At 39.6% G+C, this 13,370-nt stretch overlaps 1 protein-coding gene across 2 annotated transcripts in view; it reads right to left on the bottom strand.

Annotated features, from left to right (window-relative positions):
• Positions 1 to 5,286: 5,286 nt before the first annotated feature.
• The window catches only part of RRAGD (Ras related GTP binding D), a 43,173-nt gene continuing 35,089 nt past the window's right edge, over positions 5,287 to 13,370 (bottom strand). For both annotated transcript variants that reach the window (XM_039232177.1, XM_039232179.1), the window contains 2 exons: positions 12,034 to 12,182; positions 5,287 to 5,632 (listed from right to left, as the gene is read on the bottom strand). In XM_039232177.1, coding sequence (XP_039088108.1) covers positions 5,481 to 5,632; positions 12,034 to 12,182 — 301 coding nt within the window. In that variant the 3' untranslated portion in view covers positions 5,287 to 5,480. The remainder of the gene's footprint in view (positions 5,633 to 12,033; positions 12,183 to 13,370) is intronic.

Here is a 13,370-nt window from a genome sequence, read left to right as displayed (position 1 = left end):
GATAGTTTGCAATGTGAATTATATTTATTGTGACTTACAACAAAAAGTTTAAAATGGATTCCCTAAAGGATCAACTCCTACAGCTCTATCAGGTGCTTTATTTTCTATTATTAAAATCCTTGCATCTCTGGAACACACCATTTAGGTATTTTATTAAGGACATGTAGCATATAATAGGTGTCCTATCAGTAACTGCTGAATAAAAAAAAATGACTGACAAAGAAAGGAATCAAAACTCATGGACCCTCTTATTTACCACGCACTGTATGGGCATGCTGGGTCAGCTCTGTTGAGGGAGGATGAGCCACGGCTGGAGCAGGAAGTAAAAACCAGGTAGGGACGCCTGGGTAGCTCAGTTGGATAAGCCTCTGAATTCGGCTCAGGTCATGATCTCACAGCTCGTGGGTTCGAGCCCTGCATCGGGCTCCGTGCTGACAGCTAGCTCAGAGCCTGGAGACTGCTTCAGATTCTGTGTCTCCCTCTCTGACCCTCCCCTGCTCATGCTCTCTCTCTCTCTCTCAAAAATAAGTAAACATTAAAAAAAAAAACCCTGGAGGCAGATTCTTGCAAATTGTAGTGAGGAGTCGGAGATGTATAATGGAGAGCTATGAGGGGTGTCAAGCAAGGGAGCGACGTGGTCAGAACTGTGGTTTAGAAAGGTCACTCTGCGTCTTATGTAGAGAATGGAGTGGGTGGGTGGATGAAGTGGAGAGATATTAAGAGCCACAGAGAGGAGATGGTAATCTAAAGCAGAAGAGTGGCCAAAGAAATGGAGAGAATGGATTGAATAGAAGTTTGTAAGGCTGAGGGGCACCTGGGCGACTCAGTTAAGGGTCAGACTCTCAGTTTCGGCTCAGGTCATGATCTCAGTTTTGCAGGTTCAAGCCTGTGCTGACAGTGCAGAGTCTCCTTGGGATTCTCTTTCTGTCCCTCCCTGCTCATGCTGTCTCTCTCTCAAAATAAATAAACTTAACTATTAAGAAAAAAAAAAAAGCTTGGGACACCTGAGTGGCTCAGTCTGACTTCGGCTCAGGGCATGATCTCACGGTTCATGGGTTCGAGTCCCCCATTGGGCTCTGTGCTGACAGCTAGCTCAGAGCCTGGAGCCTGCTTCAGATTCTGTGTCTCCCTCTCTCTGTCCCTCCCCTGCTCATGCTGTCTTTCTCTCTCTCAGAAATAAATAAAAAACATAAAAAGTTTTTAAAGAAAAAAAAAGCATGTAAGCCTGAGCTAAAAGAACCGGGTCATTGAAAGGATGAACAGGAAGGAAGAGCTAAGAAGGAAGCGAGTTCAATTTTGGGACGTTAGATTTGAGGGTCCTCTTATAGAAGATGCCAGCAAAAGTATGATAACGGCAATTTTAAATATAGGTCTGCAGCTCAAGAAAAGGTTAGGGTTGAAAAGTGTCTTTTTGCATTTTAATCCAGATCAGTTTTTCTGTAAATATGGTTATACCTATTAAAAATGAAGTATAAAGTTGAATATAGCTAAGCTCAAAGGCTTATTCTCTCTTGATTTTCTTGGAATTTGCTATACCTTGGTTTCTTAGAAGCCCAAAGGCTGGAAAAGTTTTTTGAATTCTCTTCTGATATTTAAACACTATCTGTTAATACGGTTTTCGGCAGTAGAGTTATTTAATGGATTAGGAAGATGAAGGCATACTCTTGAAGTACATTTAGAAGGCTGCTCATATTGGTTCTCACGTAAGAAAAGGTGTTTCTTTTTAAATATCCCAGCGTCTTAGCCTTCATAAGCCCATGCAGCAGTAAATCCTAAACTTCAAGTCCCCATCTTCAGATTTGTGAAGGGAGGACATTTAAAGGGACATGTGGTCCGGCTGCTTAGAGCAGAATTGAAAGGGCTGACTCCCCTGCCAGACTCCCGCCCCTGTGTCTTACTACATACATGATCTGGACCAAGTGATTTCATCCCTCTGCCCTCAGTTGCCTCTTCTGTAAGACAGTGATAAAAGTACCCACCTCTTGGGTTTATGAAGATAACTTACATAAAATCACTTATGAGATATTGTGTGCACTCAATCATCATATGTAATCAGTAAGTAATTCTGTTCAAGACAACAATTTTCTTTCTCCTAACTGAACATCACCACTGATTAAAAACCATAGAGAAATATTATTTTAGGTCAGGTTTTCCAATCAGAAACAGAATTTCATATATAACATCTAAAGCTAGTCTTTTCTGGGAACTCTTGGGGATTTGTAAAAGCCATTACAGAGTGGAACCCTACTAAGCAAGTCAGAATCGATAAGGTGGACTGTTTGGAAAAGAATTTCCAAATGGCTAGGGATTAGAGCCAGAAAGCAAGAATTAATATCTGAAGTTTACTGAAAAAACAGTTCTATATTCCAAACAGCCATGTTCCCACCAAAAATATGGATAAGGGTGTTCAAAATATAATAAAAGTGTAAATCCAGTGTAAATAGAGTAGGTTAGCCTATTTCCCTAAAATGAAAGTTAATCAGGATGAACATTTTCCTAAAGGGACCCAGCAGGGCCAGTGAAGCAGTGTTACTCATGTATGGGATACAACCACACAAGTAAGAAGGACCATACTTACACTTCACCAGGAGAATATTCTGCTCCCAGAATGATTAGTTATGAATATGCTTGAAATAAAATGAGAGCCTTACCAAATCATGAGCATGACGCATGCTTTTAAATTGGCAGTTCACATTCTTGAAAGCAATGGATTACCAATAACTATCAATGATGTACTGCTTAAAGTAAAACATAATACTGTGCTTGATTACAAATTACAACCAGTCTATAGAAGTTAAATGCATACCATACTTTAATAATCAAGACAGTTCAGCCATTTTTCTGGAGTATGTCTCAAACAGAGTTAGCATATAACCCGTATTTAACAAGATTGCTGTGGTTTTAGTCATTTTATATTTAAGGGTCCAAAATATATCGTGTTAACACTGTCTGTGAATGTCAACCAGTTTTTTACTTATATTCCTTCAAAAACACTCTACCCTGGTCATACACACTAATTTTTATCACTACAAATAACCAGAGGTGGTAATTCAGTCTCACCTCCGCACAGAAGTTCTAATTGCCCTAGAAACCTGCAGGTCAAGTTCTCAGCCTTTGAGAAGGAGCAAAAACGTTCCAGGGCCGTCCCCGTAGCCATGTATTTGGGCTTTGTATTTATAGTATTAGATCTGAGACCTAACCATGGCCACACGTATCGCAGTAAGCCAAGTTCCATATCAAAAATAAAATGTGAAAGGAATCAAAGAGATTTTGTAATTCCAATAGCACAGACTTCAAAAATTGAACGCTTATACATAACTCCTACATCTGTCTTTAACTAAGAGGTCATTACCATGCTTACAGGTTTGAGGCAGTAATCTATGGATTAGTGTGTGATTAATCAAAGAGTGCACTTACTATCATGAACTTGGGTCCTATGCCATAGGATTATTTTTGCTTTTCCCCCAATGAATAATTTGCTCCTGAAGTAACAGACTTTTAAGGCACATTTTAACAAAAACCCATCATATACCCAGCTTAAAAATGGGCGCTCCTCCTGGTTACAATACATATACATATATATATATATATATACACATATATATATACATATATATATACCTAAGTAATGTGTGATTTACCAGATAGGCAAGTGTCTCTACCATGAGGATAAAGTCACATATATATATATATATATATACACATATATATATACATATATATATACCTAAGTAATGTGTGATTTACCAGATAGGCAAGTGTCTCTACCATGAGGATAAAGTCACATTAGAAAAGTGATTCTTTATTCGCTTAGTCAAAAAGAAACATCATGTAAAAAATATTAGAGCATTAAATTTATAAGAATAACCCATATGTACCAAGCCTGTTGGCAAAGATCCAAAGATCCAACAGGATATAGGTCTAGAAATTAAGGAAAAGGCTCTTTTGGAATCCTGGGTTCCTACCCACCCAGGTTTCTGAGCAGGAATCATGAGGAAGGGAGTTGGGCACCTTAATGACTTTTAGACATTTCCTTTCAAAATGCACACACCCTTGGGAGGACTCAAATCTTAAACCACAATCAGTCTTGCATTTGCAGTTAGCAACCTCAAAGGAATAGGACTTGGGAAACGAAGGAGAGAGGATGGAAGGAAGCCACAGATGGAAGTGGGGTGGTTTCAAGGGCAAGTAACTTTAGGAACTTGGTACATTTTGCTAGGACCGGCTTTGATTTCCTTATGAGTCTCTGCTTAAAAATAAGTAAAATTATTTCCTAATACCCACAGGTAGCTTTAGGATACTGACCCTTGGGATGGACATAGAATTACTTACTTGGAATGGTCTGGGGTGAGGGGAGATTAGTAAGAGTCTTAACGTCCTGATAGTCTAAAGTAAGCATAAGTGGAAGAATTTCACTGAAACAAACACATAGCTAACTGTAATGCCTCCTCTGGCCTTCCTCTACCCACTGATTGTTAGGGGTCTGAAGGATGGCTTTTCAGCTGTGCCGAGTGTGCTGCTAGCAAGCTGGGCTCTAGTTCAGTCCACATTTTAAATGTTGTACAATGACAGGCCCATTTCTCAGGGGCCAAACACGCAGAATGGTATATATATTTTTAAATCTGTAGCTACCGATCACCTACGTTTGGGAAACCACGTGGCCTCTGATGTTACTTTAGCCAATCTCCAGTGATTGGCACCATTTTGGAAATCTGGTCCCGAAGGTTCTAAAGAACAGTAATGCTGCAAAAAGGAATCACCTCTCTGTATAAAATGATCATAGAGATGTGTGTTGAGGTAAAGAGCTTTATAAAAACTGTTGAGTCAGGAAGTACTGCCCCAGCTACAGAAAGTTTTAGGTAAGCTTGGTGGGAAGAGTATTCTACAAAACTCCCGTTTATACCGGTTATAAACAGGACACAGTTCTTATTGCTCCTGGAGCTTGCTACCCCAGTCTGTTCCAGCTCCACTGAAAAATTATTTTTCTCGACAACTGTTAGCAAAGATTCCCAAATTTGTAAAAGAAAAAAAAAAGTCATTGCCAGTGCATTGCTTTTTGATTTCTGATTGCCATAGAGATCTGAACTACACTACAGTATGCATGTCCTTGACACCAAGTACAGAAAAAAGCTTAGAAAAGTTGTCTTATCAAAGTTCAAAGAAAAAAAAACATGAAAAAGAGCAAAATATATACAGTTCCTGGCAGTCCTCACACAGGAGTTTCTGACCACAGACCATAAAAGTTTACATTTGTGTAACGAAATTACAGTAGATTTTACTTCATTGTTAAAATACAAGTTTTGGCTTCAAAGTGCTCACTTTATTTAAAAAAGAGAAGATCAAGAGAGTTGCAGGAATTTTTTTTTCTTACAACAAGTACATCATGTGTCCCATTCTCCTTTTTCCTTTTCCTTTAGTGCAACACAGCTCAGCAGCCTCACTGAAAGGTCCTGGTTTCAAAAGATACTCCTGCAACCTCACTACAGCAGTACATTAGGGGTCCCATTGGGGGTGGCTCCTTTTTTCTTCTGCAGCCGATTCTGAACTTTTCGCGATTTCACCATCTTCATTCTCACCTCAAAAACTTCATGGATGGCTTTCCGGAAGCAATGAAAATTATAGTCAATAAGCCCTGGAGAAGAAAACAAAAATATTTAGAAATGTCATATGGGGAACCTGGGTGGCTCAGCTGGTTAAGCATCTGACTCTTGATTTCAGCTCAGGTCATGATCTCAAGGTCTTGAGTTCAAGCCCAGCATTGGGCTCCGCGCTGGGCATGAAGCCTACTTGAAATAAAAAGAAAAGAGAAGAAAATAAGTTTTAAAAGTGATGTAGAAATAATCTCCTCTTTTCATGTCTGCTGTGGCCAGGACAAGCAACTAGGGGAGGCAGAAGAGCAGCCGTAACAGAAGGTTCACAGACTTCCCTAGGAGCTCTGCAGCGGGGCTTCAGGAATTGCAGGCAAGGTTTTGCAAATGGACATGTTTTCCTAAGGAAAGTTTCCAGAGAATGGGGCACCTGGGTGGCTCAGTCAGTTGAGTGACTGACTCTTGATTTCGGCTCAGGTCATGATCCTGGGTGGTGAGATCAAGTCTCGAGTCTAGCTCCGTGCTGAAGGCAAAGCCTGCTTGGGATTCTCTCCCTCTTTCCCTCTGACCCTCTCCCCTACTCATGCTCTGTCTCTCTCTCTCTTAAAAAATAAAAAAGAAAAGAAAAGGTTCCAGAGGATAGACCACAATTTTCCATATTTTCAAAGGTGCTTATGATCTACATAAGAAGAATCAACTAAAGGGCACATTTTTCTGACGTGTCAGAATTCAAGATTTCTTACAATTAAGATATGTCTTTCATGAAATATTTACTGTATTTTCCCACAGGGGATTATTAAATTGACTCTGAGTGGAGGCAGACCCTGAGTTGAAGTGTGACTGAGATCTCAAAGATTTAGGACCAATAATTCAATCAATTGATATTTACTGAATATCTATTTTCTTTAAGCCATTGTCATAAGTCCTGGGGAAAGCAAAGTCCCGAGTTTAGAGTGGTAACAGTTACCTCTGGTCACTTCTAAGCTTACAAGTTCAACAATCAATGACACTAGAGTTTTTTCAATACTAAGTAAATTTTAAATGCAAAACGAGGAAGGGAGGATCTTTTTGTGTTTTCTGAAATTATTGGTACGAGAGCAGAATAAAGAAAATTCAAAGTCTTGACTGCATTCTTTCTTCATTATCACTAATTTGTAAAAGTGTTGAGAGCAATGTTTATACCAATTAGGATAAGGCAGTTGGTTCTACTCACGATCTTTAACTTTATTAAAATAACTAGCCCAACAGTTATTTCCACCCACTCAGGTGATACTTCCAAAGCCCCAACCAAAATAAAAGAATTGGGATTCCAGCCAAGGAGTGAAATTCTTCCGAAGAGTCATGTAACAGCAAGTGCACCGGAGCAAACCCCGTCTCAGCTTCCAGGCACAGGAAACCCTCTCGGAGGCGCCCTCTGGTGCTTCTGCAGTGTTAGTGACCACAGTGCAATAAAACCTCCAAGTGATCTCCCTCAAGACAAGACAATTACCAGATTAAGGGGATAAGAAATAATAAATAAGTCCAGGGGTGCCTGGCTAGCTCAGTCAGTAGAGCATACAAAGACTGTGAGTTTGAAACCCACACTGGGTGTAGACATCACTTAAAAATAAAATCTTAAAATAAGTATCTCTTTTCTGCCTGAGGCTTTCTTTAGTACCACAGAACTTCCTCAACTGCACAGAGACAGGTACTAGGGATATAAGAATGAACGTTTAAGGGACTGAGGGGCATGGGGGAAAGTGGATAAATGTTGCAGTCTTCCATACTCAACTGGGATGATCTGAATTTGTTCCACACAGCTTCTCAGAGATTCTCCTACTGGGAGTGCACATAAAGCTGCTCATTGATACCACTGTGGGTGGCTTTTCCACTTTCCCATCTCATTTCCCCACTTCCTCATTTTTGTTTTTTGGGACCATCTTTCAAATAAAGCATGTAATTAAAAGAAAATAGGGGCAACTGGCTGGCTCAGTCAGTAGAGTATCTAATTCTCGATCTCAGGGTCATAAATTCAAGCCGCACACTGGGTGTGGAGCCTACTTAAAATAAATTAACTTCAAAAATAAAATAAAAACAAACAAGAAAATAAATTAATAATAATTTTAATAAAATTTATTAAAATTATTATTAATTTATTAATTAATAAAAATAATTTTAATAAAAATAAAATAAATTAACTTCAAAAATAAAATAAAAACAAACAAGAAACAAATAAATGAGTTCATTTAGTGGGAATTTGGATACAAGATGCGAGAACAACCTCAAAATTCTTTGCCTATACAATAAAACCTTGGTTTGTGAGCATAATTCGTTCCACAAACATGCTTGTAATTCAAAGCATGTGTATATCAAAGCAAATTTCAAGAACCATTGCCTCAGTTGTGATCATGTGAGGTTCGGCATCACACACACTACTTATATTGCAAGACATAGCTCATTTATCAAGTTAAAGATTACTTAGAAATGTTTGCTCATCTTGCAAAACACTTGTAGAACAGTTACTCCCAATCTGAGGTTTTACTACATATGCAACCAACCTCTGGAAGAAAACTTAGCTAAAAAAAACCTGGCTCAGTGAGAATTCAACTTGCAGAAATATTCTAGTCAGTTGGTTAAGCATCTGACTCTTGATCTTGGCTCAGGTCATTACCTCACAGTTTATGAGATTGAGCCCAGAGTCAGGCTCTGTGCAGACAGCGTGGAGCTGCTTGGGATTCTCTCTCCCTCTCTCTCTGTTCCTCCCCCACTTGCACTCTCTCTCAAAATAAATAAGCATTTAAACAAAAAAGAAATATTCTATTGCTAGTTCCTGACAAATCTTAATTCTTATCTTTGCAATTTTAAAATGTAACAGTCTCTTGCTGCATCTGAAGTTTTAAAAGTAAAAATTCCCAGGGCACCTGGGCAGCTCAGTCCCTTGAGCGTCAACTCTTGATTTAGGCTCAGGTCATGATCTCATCATTGATTGTGAGCTCAGCGTGTATTCTCTCTCTTCCTTCCTCTCTGCCCCTCCCCTGCTCGTGCTCTCTCTCTCTCAAAATAAATACATAAACATTAAAAAAAAATCCACATGATAAATTCCTGCTTAAATTTACTTCCATAACCATATATGGATGTTAAAATTAGTGGGCAAAAGTGTGAGGAGGAACAAATTTTACATAGTTGTTAAGTATTTATCAACTACAAATGGAAAGACAGGAACTTTCCAGTGGAAAAACCTGGCAGACATTTTCTTAACTAAATCAAGGTCAGCATCGACAGTAATAAAACTTATCAACATCATGAACTGCTTGATATGATGCACTGAAAAGGACACATTCTTGCCAAAGTGCATAATCCTGTTCCAACTGTGTGGAAACAACAGACAAACCCAATTGGAGGAACATTCTACAAAATAATTGATTAATACTCTTCAAAAGTGTCAACGCCATGAAAGATGAAGAACTGTCACAGATTGGAGGAGACTTAGAAGAATAACAACTAAATCAATTTGGGATCCTAAAACAGAAAAAGGGTATTTCTGGAAAAATGGTACAATCTGAATAAGGTCTACAGTTTCATTAATAGTATTATCAATGGTAATTTCCTACTTTTCTTTAAAAAAACTTTTTTGGGGGGCTCCTGGGTAACTCAGTCAGTTAAGTGGAATAATCTCATGGTCTGAGAGTTCGAGCCCCACGTCGGGCTCTGTGCTAACAGCTCAGAGCTTGGAGCCTGAGTCTCCCTCTCACTCTGTCCCTCCCCCGCTCAAACTCTTTCTCTGTCTCTCTCTCAAAAGCAAATAAACATTTAAGAAAGAATAAAAAATAAATAAACCTTAAAAAATTTAAAATAAAACATTTTTAATGTTTATTTATTTTTGAAGGAGAGAAAGAGAGAGAGACAGAGCGAGAGTAGGGTAGGGGCAGAGAGAGGGGGACAGAGAATCCAAAGCAGGCTCCAGGCTCTGAGCTATCAGCACAGAACCCAATGTGGGGCTCGAACTCACAAACTGTGAGATCATGACCTGAGCCAAAGTCAGACACTTAACCGACTGAGCCACCCAGGCGCATTAATTTTTTTAATTTAACTTCTGAAATCAACATGAAGTATTAATCACCAAATATAAATTCTGGAAATATCTTTAACCAAGGAAATATACGTATAATGGTTTAAAACAAAATACACACAGAGGCCCTGAGTGGCTCAGTTGATTAAGCTTCAACTCTTGTCTTCAGCTCAGGTCGTGATCTCACGGTTCATGGGTCTGAGCCCTGAATCATCAGCTCCCCGCTGACAACACAGGGGCTTCTTGAAATTCTCTCTCCCACTCTCTGCCCCTCCCCATTTTCTCTCTTTCTTTCTCTCTCTTAAAATAAATAAATTAATTAACACAACTGATTCTATGTAGGGACAAGCCCAGGAATCTTAGCTTTGACTGCCATACACTGGTAGTATGACTTTGAGAGGAAGTCATTATTAGTTCCTTGGTCTGGTAAAATCATCTATAATTGATAGAATGAAACAAGGTATGGTCCTGTCCAGGACCATAGAAAATAGAAAATTCCATGAATCTATTATATATAATCTGCTCTTACTTTTAGCAGGTTGAAAATAAGGAGTAAAAGATTAACACTACTTTATTAAAAGTTTTGAAAGCCAAGGACACAAAAGGCAAGGTCAATAACAGTCAGTAAATAAAGGAAAAATCTACAGCTTCACCAAGAAGCAAGGAAATGTAACTTGAAATGATACTAAGTTTTTAATCATCACAAAGAGTTTTTTTCTTATAGAGAAAGAGCAGGAGTGTGGGGGGAAAGCCAGAAAGAGAGAGAGAGAGAGAGAGAGAGAGAGAGAGAGAGAGAATCACAAGCAGGCTCCATGCCGGGCACAGAGCCTGACATGGGGCTCAATCCCACGACCCTGGGATCACAATCTGAGCCAAAACCAAGAGTCCACTGACTAAGTCATGCAGGCACCCTAATAATCAAATTTTTTAATGCTAATACCCAATATTGAGAGGAATACAGCAAAATGGATACACTTATATTATCTTAGTAGTATAAATCCATAAAATCTTTCAGAAGGACATTTTGGCAATATATGTAAGAAACTCCCAGAACATAGGGCACCCAGGTGGCTCAGTCGGTAAAGTGTCCGACTCTAGCTCAGGTGATGATCTCGAGATTCACGAGTTTGAGACCCACATCGGGCTCTGTGCTGACAGATCAGAGCCTGGAGGCTCTTTCGGATTCTGTGTGTCCCTCTCTCTGCCCCTTCCCTGCTCAGGAGCGCTTTCTCTCTCTTTCTCAAAAATAAATAAAACATTAAAAAAAAAGCCACAAGAACTTGTCTACCCTACCCTTTGATCTAACTAATTCAATTGCTGAAGTTTTTCCTGAGGAGATAACCAAGATGTATACAAATATTTAATGCAAAAATGGTCATCAGAGATTATTTACAACATTAAAATCCAGAAACAATACAGATTTTGAACAATAAAAGAAGCTAACATAATCATTAAAATGATGTGGCAAAAAAAAAAAAGATTTAGTGATTAGAAAGATGTCTGTGATAAATGCACTAAAGGTTATGAAGTAGGGGCACCTGGGTGGCTCAGTCGGTTAAATGTCTGACTTCAGCTCAGGTCACAATCTCATGGGTTTATGGGTTTGAGCCCCGTGTCAGGCTCTGTGCTGACAGCTAGCTCAGAGCCTAGAGCTTGCTTCAGATCCTGTGTCTCCCTCTCTCTCTGACCCTCCCCTGTTGACACTGTCTCTCTCTCTCTCTCTCTCAGAAATAAATAAAACCATAAAAAAAATTTTAAAAAGGTTATGAAGCAGTATTTATCATATCAGTCCATATAGATAGAGACATAGCTATAGATGAAAATATTAGGCTGTATGCTGACAACTTAGAGCCTGGAGCCTTCTTCAGATTCTGTGTCTCCCTCTCTCTCTTAAAAATAAACAGACATTAAAAACAAAATTTTTAAAGAATGTACAAAGGCTGAACAGAAGTTTAGTACTGTCTAGCTTTAATGTTGTACAAGTCCCCCCTGTGTAAACCAACACAGGGATCTCAAGCGGTCCCACGGTCCCTCACACCGTGCAGTGGAGTGGGCCAGGAGTGAGGCCCCAGCCCACCCTGAGGGACACTGAGGCCCTCCCTGCGAAGGGACTTTACAGCCTGGCAACAAAGACTAAGCCAGCTTCACTCCCAGAAAAGCAAGAATCCCTGGGAGGCCGGTCTGGTGCCACCTCCCCTTCTGCAGCTGCGTCACTAGATGGCAGGCTGGTTCACAGATCCCAAAGCTGGCCTGAGCTGGGTAAGGAGCCAAGGGGCCTGGCCATGAAAGCCTGGAAGATTCCAGAGGCATGCTGCTAACCGCCCACATTCAACAAGCAGCAGAAGCAACAGGAGTCCGAAATGAAGTATTTCATTTAAATCACACACACAAAATTACCTTTTCTTTCAAAGCTTTCCTCTCTGACAAAGCAAACAAGAGCCAGGAACTTTGTCACCTCCTTTAAATAAAGAACTGTTGTGTTATTCAGCTTTATAATGGCTGTTGATTCCTTGTCATAGGGGGTTCCTGCTCCATCTTCTTTGAGACTGAATGGGGACAGAAACCAGAACATATTTGACTATTGAGAAAAAACTACAAATTATAACCCAACAACAGAGTCCAGATTTAACACACAGAATGATAATCATAATGGAAAGTCGTTTACAACCACAGTGCCTTACAGCAAAAGTCTCAGAAACACACAATCACAAGAATGTACACAGTGTATGGCAGTCCCTTCCTGCTGACACAATGAGTGGCTGTTTGGGGTAGGCGGACAACCCTCCGGGCACCTGAGGAACACAGGTGAGGGATGAAGGTTAGCTCTTCTCCCCTCCGTAGCCCACAGGGGTTCTTGTTTTCTTCTGACAGACCAACCAGGCTGTCAGAAGCATGGTTTGAGGAAAGACCAAGAAGGGCTGAATGACTGTTCCAAATTACTGAAGCCTAAGAGGACATGACAGCCAAGAGTGGCCTAGATCCTGGACCACAGGAAAGAAGTGCTACAAAAGATAGATTTGGGTCCGCTGGTAAGATTTGAATATGGACAATACATGAAATAATGCATTAATGTGGCCATGCTAAATATGCTTAATTTGATAAACGGTGGTCCTGTAAGAGACATTCAAGTATCTAGGAACAAAGAATCATGATGTCTGCAATTCACCCTCAAATGGTTCAGCAAAAACAAATCAACTGTCGCAGGAAAAGAAAGACCAATATGGGAAATTGGTAAAAAAAAAAAAAAAAGGTCAATCCCAGGGAAGGGTATGTAGGAGTTCATTGGACTATCTTTGTGCATTTTTGTAGGTATGAAATTTTTTCAAAATAAAATGTTAAATAAATATAGTGGTCTCTTTAAGACAAGGTGTGTCCTGCAGACACAGATGACTTGGGTTTGAATCCTAGTTCACTTATGTGAACTGGGGCAATGTGAGTAGCTTCTTTGAGCCTCAATTTCCTTATCTGTATCCTAACAGTAATTACCTCAAAGTCTCCCAATGCAATGAAATAATAGATACATAACACTGAGCACGGTGCTGGCAACATGTAAAAGGCACAATGAATGTTAACTGTTATTGCTATTATTACTAGTATGTTATTACTAGTATATTATAGTAATATATTATTACTATTATTGCCTTGAATGATCAAAACTGGAAGCTCAGAAGGCTCTGAGGACTGATGTAATCAGAGTTATGTATTCTTTCCTTATTGGCAAAGGAGCACTTCCC

Source organism: Hyaena hyaena, unplaced genomic scaffold (genome assembly GCF_003009895.1).
Source record: "Hyaena hyaena isolate Hyena2069 unplaced genomic scaffold, ASM300989v1 scaffold_66, whole genome shotgun sequence".
Classification (NCBI taxonomy): domain Eukaryota; kingdom Metazoa; phylum Chordata; class Mammalia; order Carnivora; family Hyaenidae; genus Hyaena; species Hyaena hyaena.
Note: the sequence above shows the minus strand (reverse complement) of the source record. Positions and strands in the feature narration are given on the sequence as shown.